This window comes from Malurus melanocephalus, unplaced genomic scaffold, assembly GCF_030028575.1.
Source record: "Malurus melanocephalus ecotype Western Australia unplaced genomic scaffold, MMel_1.1 scaffold_806, whole genome shotgun sequence".
Lineage (NCBI taxonomy): Eukaryota > Metazoa > Chordata > Aves > Passeriformes > Maluridae > Malurus > Malurus melanocephalus.
Window position 1 is genome coordinate 135,042 of NW_026624038.1, and position 6,281 is coordinate 141,322.

Sequence of the window (6,281 nt, forward strand, 5' to 3'; positions counted from 1 at the left end):
GCCATGCACAGGCGTCCCTGGTGCGGGGGGCTGCGGTGCTGGAGCCAAACAGGTGGGCACAGGAGACGGTGCCATGCGGGGTGACAGGGGTAGCTGAGTGTCCCCAGTGCAGGGGACAGTGCCACGCGGGGTTACAGGGGTGCCTGGGTGTCCCTAGGACAGTRGGCAGCACTTTGAGGGGTGGCAGGGGTACCTGGGTGTCCCCAGTGCTGTGCGGGGTGACATCAGTGCCCAGGTGTTCCCAGGGGAAGGTGCCAGGCAGAGTGACAGTGCTGTACTTGGAACTCCCGGCTGCARGGGACAAACAGTGCCACAGTCAGGTGTTCGCAGCGCAGGTGACAGCGCTGTGCAAGGTGACAGTGCTGCCAGTGCCGTGACTGGGGGTCCCCAGTGCGGGGGATAGTGTGGTGCCAAGTGACAGATGTGTCAAGTGCTGCACCCAGGTGTCCCGCAGTGCAGGGGACAGTGCTGCGCCCGWGGGTTCCCGGTGCAGGGTCGCTGCTGTGCTGGGTGGCAGGGTCCCCGGTGCCCCCGGTGCAGGTACCGGTGCAGGTACCGGTCCCCGCGGTCCGTCAGGCAGCCCCGGTGCGGGGGTCCCCGCCGAGCCCGGGCTCCCCGGCGGCGGCGCGGGGCCGGGGCCGCCGGCGGAAAGTGTGTCACTGGGGCACGAGGCTGTCCCCGGGAATCACATGGGGGAGGCGGCGGCGCCGCGTGCGGCCCAGTGCGCAGCCGCGGCCGGTGCGGGGGGCGGCGGGGCGGGCGGCGGGCGCACAACAGCCCTCACCGGGCGGCGGCACAGCACGGCTCGGCGCGGCTCCGCTCTGGGAGGCTCACGGGGCCAAGACAGGATGGCGGCCCCCGAGGCCGGCAGCACAGGTCAGTGCCCCGCCGGAGCCCCCCACCCCCGGGACAACCGTGCGGGCACCGGCACCGGTCCCCAACACCGGAGCGGATTGGGGGGCAGCGCCCCGGGACCGCGGCGAGGGGCTGCGCGCTGAGACAGCGAGTTGGAGGGGTCCGGACACCGGGACCGAGGGGTCCCGCACGCCCGACCGGGCAGGATGCGCACGGGGACCGCGTCCCGGAACGGGGCTCCGTCCTACCGGGACCGGGGGGTCCTGCAGAGCGGGGTAAGGCTCAGACAGCGGGGCCGGGGTGTCCCCGGGAGGAGGGTAGGGAGGGCTGCGCGTCGGTACCGGGCGTCTCGCACACCGGGACGATGTGAATCCCGGCACAGGAGTGCTCCGGTGGTCGGGGCAGAAGTGACGGAGACCGGGATCGGGGTGTCCCGAACTCTGGGGCGTGCGGGACGCGGCGCAGGAAGGTTGAGAASAGGGATCGCTCTTCCGGRGTGTCCCGGAYAGCAGTAGCGGAGGGGAGCGCTGCRGGACAGAGGTGTCCCGGAGACCGGGTACGGGAATTCCCGAACGCCGGAGAGYGCTGGACGCAGGGGTAGGGAGGGTGAGAACCGGGACTGTTGTGTTTTGGTCAGCGGCACCGGAGGGGAGTGAAGTGGGTCCGAGGCAGCGACCACCGGGCTGTCCCGGGGACCGGGGTGTCCCAGGAACCGGGACCGCAAGGCAGCGCGCAGGGATCGGTGTCCCGGTCGGCGGGACCGGTCASGGTGACCGGAGAGGACCGCGGCGGGACCGGGGTGTGCATTATCAGCCGGCCGCGGGATCACGGGGACCGGGCAGCCCGTGGACGGCCGAGGCGGTGCCGCGCGTGTCGGGGCTCCCCGCGCACCGGGAGGGACGGGGGGGGGGAACCGGAGGCGGTGCCCCCCCCTCCCCCGTGTCCCCCCCCCGCACGTGTCCCCCTCCCCGCCGCTGCCACGTGCGGAGTTTGTTTTCCCCGCAGCCCCGCCCCGCCCCCTCCCATTGGTCGGCACATGACATCAGCGATGACGTCATRCACGGAACTGGGGACGCCGCCGTTCATTCGGGGGGGGCCAGCCCTGTCTCCGGGGCAACCAGAAGGGGCGGGGCGGARCCGCTGGCCAATGAGAGGGGAGGGGGCGTGACAAAGCGTGAAGGGGCGGTGTCGAGGGGGGCCACGTGCGGCTGGAGCACGTGGGGCGGCGGCGTGAGGCCGCCTGAGCTGGGGGGGCTGCGGGGAGGCTGTTTGGGGGGGTTCCCTCTGTTTTGGGGTCAAGAACGGTTCCTYTGCTCTGCGGCAAGCTCTCGGGGGGAATCCCCGCACCCCAGACCCCCAAAGTGGGTGTCCCGAGGCTTTGGGGTGTGGGGATCCCCCCTTTATTTTGGTGTCTCATCGGGGGGGGGGCTCCAGGATCAGCTGTCGTCGAGGTGGGACCCACTGTCCCCAATTCAGTGACCCCCTTTGGAGGTGGTTCAGTGAAGTGGGGGATGGTGACAAGCTGGCTCTGGCGCGTGGCATCTGTGCCAGCGGCACCGTGTGCGGCGGGAGACACATGGCCCTGGTGATCCCGTGTGTCCCCGACATCACCATCCACGTGTCCCAGCCCGGAGTCGTGTCCCGCTGCTGCTGTCCCTGCCCCGTGAGTGGGGTGACAAGGATTGTGACTTCAGCCAGGGGCCACGAGTGTGTCCCCCCCGCGCTGCTCCCCACTTTTTGGGGGTCCTCACTCAGCTCCTCGGTCCTGCAGCGGGGGATGTATCCCCCCAGCTCGGGGGGCTGCGCTGGGAGCATCCCGGTGCCACGGGGGGCTGCGCTGGGAGCCCCTCAGTACCATGGGGGCTGCGCTATTGGGGACTGCACCGTGGAACTGTCCCGGGAGCTGTGGGGCGGGAGCCCGGCTGTGCTGCGGGCACGGAGCCAGGAACGGCAGGAGTAACTCCTGTGACCTCCTGATTTCACCTCTCCGCAGGGTTCCCAGCCCACATTCCTCCTGCAGGCAATTCCGGGGTGCCCTGCCCCGTGTCCCCAGCCGGCACGCACCCGGATAAACCCGGCTGTCCCCGTCCCACGTGGGGCCGGCGCCCGTGGCGGCCGGTGGGTGCGGTGCCTGACTCAGGGTGGGCGGCACACGTGCGGCGCRGCGGGATATCCACGGATCCGGGATGCGTCCGGGATGCTTCCCTGGAGATCCCACCCCGCGTGGGGCTGTGGTTCCCYTCTGGGGGGCTTCTCTCCCCCCCCTCCCCGCGCTGGGGGCGGCTGAGCCGGGTGTAGCTCSGTACATGAGTAGCCCACCGGGATGYCCGTGGATCCGTTCCCTGTGGATCCCGCTCCACCCGGAGGTCCCCCTCCAAGGGGTTTCCCCTTCCTCAGCTGGGAGAGGCTGAGCCYGGCACAGCTCGGTGCCTGTGCGGCCCCGCGGGATCCCCGTGGATCCGGATTGCCCATGGAGTCGGGGTGCTTCCCTGGGGATCCCACCCACTTTCCCGGGGTTCCCCCTCTCCGTGAGTCGGGGGAGGCTGAGCCCGGCACAGCTCGGTGCATGAATGGCCCTTTCTTTCTGCAGGTGGGGTGATCAGCTACGTGGGCTCCAACGGCGCCTCTCCCACCCGCACCAGCCCCGTGTCCCTGTGCAGCGACAGCTCCAACRGCAGCTCCCAGTCGGGCTCCCAGCCTTTCCCCACGTACTTCCCACCGTCGCCCACCGGCTCCCTCCAGGATTCCCGCGCCTACAACGGAGCCACGCTGGCCCCCCATGAGGACGGCTCCCCTTCCTCCTCCTCCTCATCCTCCTCCACCACCACCTCCTCCCCGTACGGCTCCTCGGTGAACTTCCCCGGGGTGCAGCCGGTCCCTGCGGACGAGCGGCGCCGCAGCTCGCCGAGCAAATCCGGCAGCACCGTCACGAGTGAGTGGGGCTCGGAGGGCCGGRGGGGGTGGCGGGTGGTCCCCCCACCCCTCGGCACACACCCCTGGACCCCGCTGACCCCCGTCCCCTCCGCAGAGCTCAACGGGATGGTGCTGCTCTGCAAGGTCTGCGGGGACGTCGCCTCCGGCTTCCACTACGGCGTCCACGCCTGCGAGGGCTGCAAGGTACCAGGACGGGGCCGGGGATGGGGCACGGAGCCGCTGTCACACTGCGGGGACCCCCAGTGACCCCCCCCTCCTCGCCCCGCAGGGCTTCTTCCGCCGCAGCATCCAGCAGAACATTCAGTACAAGAAGTGCCTCAAGAATGAGAACTGCTCTATCGTCCGCATCAACCGCAACCGCTGCCAGCAGTGCCGCTTCAAGAAGTGCCTGCTGGTCGGCATGTCCCGCGACGGTGAGCTCGGAGGGACTCTCGTGACGTCCAGAGCCGGGGATTCCCTCTGGGGGTGGGATTTGCCGTGCTCAGGGTGCTCATCCTCTCCCGGGATGTATCCAGGGCTGTACTTCCCTTCTGGAGCTGAGTCTCTCTGCCTGTGCTGGCTGCTGTGCCTTTCCCATGGGATGTGTCCCCCCTTCCTGGGACCCCCCACATGTGGGGCTGCGTGTCCCCGTGCCCAGAGCTGCATGTCCCCTCCTGGGATGGGTCCTCARGGTGCTCAGGGCTGTGTCCCCTCCAAGGGGGAATGGGACACAGAGGGGGAGGGACGCAGCCCCGCTCCCGTCAGCCCTGATGGGCATGGCAGGGTTTGGGGAGGTCACCGTGCTGCCCCCGGTGTCCCCCCTAACGCCGATGTTCCCCCCTCAGCCGTGCGCTTTGGGCGCATCCCCAAGCGGGAGAAGCAGCGGATGCTGGCGGAGATGCAGAGCGCCATGGGCGGCATGGCCAGCGCCCCACCGCCGATGCCGGGCCCCGGCGAGGGTCCCGCCGCGGGCGGGGGCCGTGCGCCGCCCCCCGGCCCCCCGCCACTCGCCCCGCCCGCCTGCTTCTCCCAGTTCCCGCAGCAGCTGACGCCCCCTCGCTCGCCCAGCCCCGGCGGGGCCACCGAGGATGTCATCGCGCAGGTGGCCAAAGCCCACAAGGAGATCTTCATCTACGCGCACGACAAGCTGGGACCCCCTCCCGCCTGCGACAGTGGTCTGCTGCGCTGGGACGCGCCCCCCGCCTGGGCCCCCGGCCCCCCCGAGCCCCGGCTCTGCCCCGCCGCCTACCCCGAGCCCCCGGCCCCGCGGGGGTGCCCCTGGCCCCGCGGCCCCAAGGACATCCTGCCGGTGAGCACCCGGGAGCTGCCGCTCCCCSCCGGGTATTTTTAGCTGCTAACAGCGCTAATCCCCTTGTGAGTGCCCTCCGCAGTGCCGGGCGAGCCCCCCCGGTGCCCGCTGACCCCCTGGTTGCCCACAGGCGTGCCCCATGAACAGCCACGTGCCCGGCCGCAGCGGGCGCTCCGTGCAGGAGATCTGGGAGGATTTCTCCCTCAGCTTCACCCCCGCCGTCCGCGAGGTCGTCGAGTTCGCCAAGCACATTCCCGGCTTCCAGGCGCTCTCCCAGCACGACCAGGTCACCCTGCTCAAGGCTGGCACTTTTGAGGTAGGTCCCAGAATGGYGAGAGCTCGATGGAGGGCTTGATACCCCATGGCATCACACGGTGCTCCATGGACGGGCATGGAGCCCCAAAGCATGGGAACAATGTCCCAAAATGGGGCAGTAGTCCCATGGCATTGCAGTGCCCCACATTTGGGAGCCACGGACCACGGAACACGGCATTGCCTGGTGGCCCACAGCGCCCATGGCATTGCCTGGTGACTCGCAGCACTGCAGTGCCCCACATTTGGGAGCTGTGGCACAGAGCACCGTGCCCCTGTCATGGCACGGTGCCCCGTGGGCTGGCACGGAGCCCTGCAGCACTGCAGTGYTCCACAAACGGCAGTCGTGGCGTGCAGCACGGTGCTCCTGGCATTATTCAGTGCCCCACAGCACTGCAGTGCCACACTTTYGGGAGCTGTGGCATGGAGCACGATGCTCCTGGCATGGCATGGTACCCCATGTTTTATAACCATGGCCTGGCATGAAGCCCATCAGCATTGCCTGGTGCCCCGTGGCATTGTAATGCCCCAGATTTGGGAGCCGTGGCATGGAGYACAGTGCTCCTGGCACTGCACAATGCCTATGGCATGGTAGCCCACATTTGATAACCACAGACTGSCACGAAGCCCCATGGCCCTGCCTGGTGATTTGCAGCACTGCAGCGCCCCRCATTTGGGAGCYATGGCATGAAGCACARTGCCCMTGGCCTGGTACCCCACATTTGGTAGTCACAGCAGGGATTTCAGAGCCCATGGCATGGCCCAGTGGCACAGCACTGCCCCACATTTGGGAGCTGTGGCATGAAGCACAGTGCCCATGGCCTGGTATCCCACATTTGGTAGTCACAGCAGGGATTTCGGAGCCCATGGCATGGCACGGTGCCCCTGGCAT

The 6,281-nt window shown here is 69.3% G+C and overlaps 1 protein-coding gene across 2 annotated transcripts; it reads left to right on the top strand.

The window, feature by feature from the left end:
* On the top strand, positions 1 to 5,460 carry NR1D1 (nuclear receptor subfamily 1 group D member 1). Of its 2 annotated transcripts, none has more exons than XM_057385273.1 (6): positions 1 to 1,130; positions 3,446 to 3,787; positions 3,884 to 3,972; positions 4,058 to 4,202; positions 4,614 to 5,077; positions 5,208 to 5,460. In XM_057385273.1, the coding sequence occupies exons 1-6, from the start codon at positions 422 to 424 to the stop codon at positions 5,430 to 5,432; spliced, it is 1,974 nt and encodes a 657-aa protein (XP_057241256.1). In that variant the 5' UTR covers positions 1 to 421; the 3' UTR covers positions 5,433 to 5,460. The 2 variants fall into 2 exon arrangements, with proteins under 2 accessions (XP_057241256.1, XP_057241257.1); XM_057385274.1 differs by having other exon boundaries at positions 819 to 876; positions 5,208 to 5,454.
* The last annotated feature ends 821 nt before the right edge of the window (positions 5,461 to 6,281 follow it).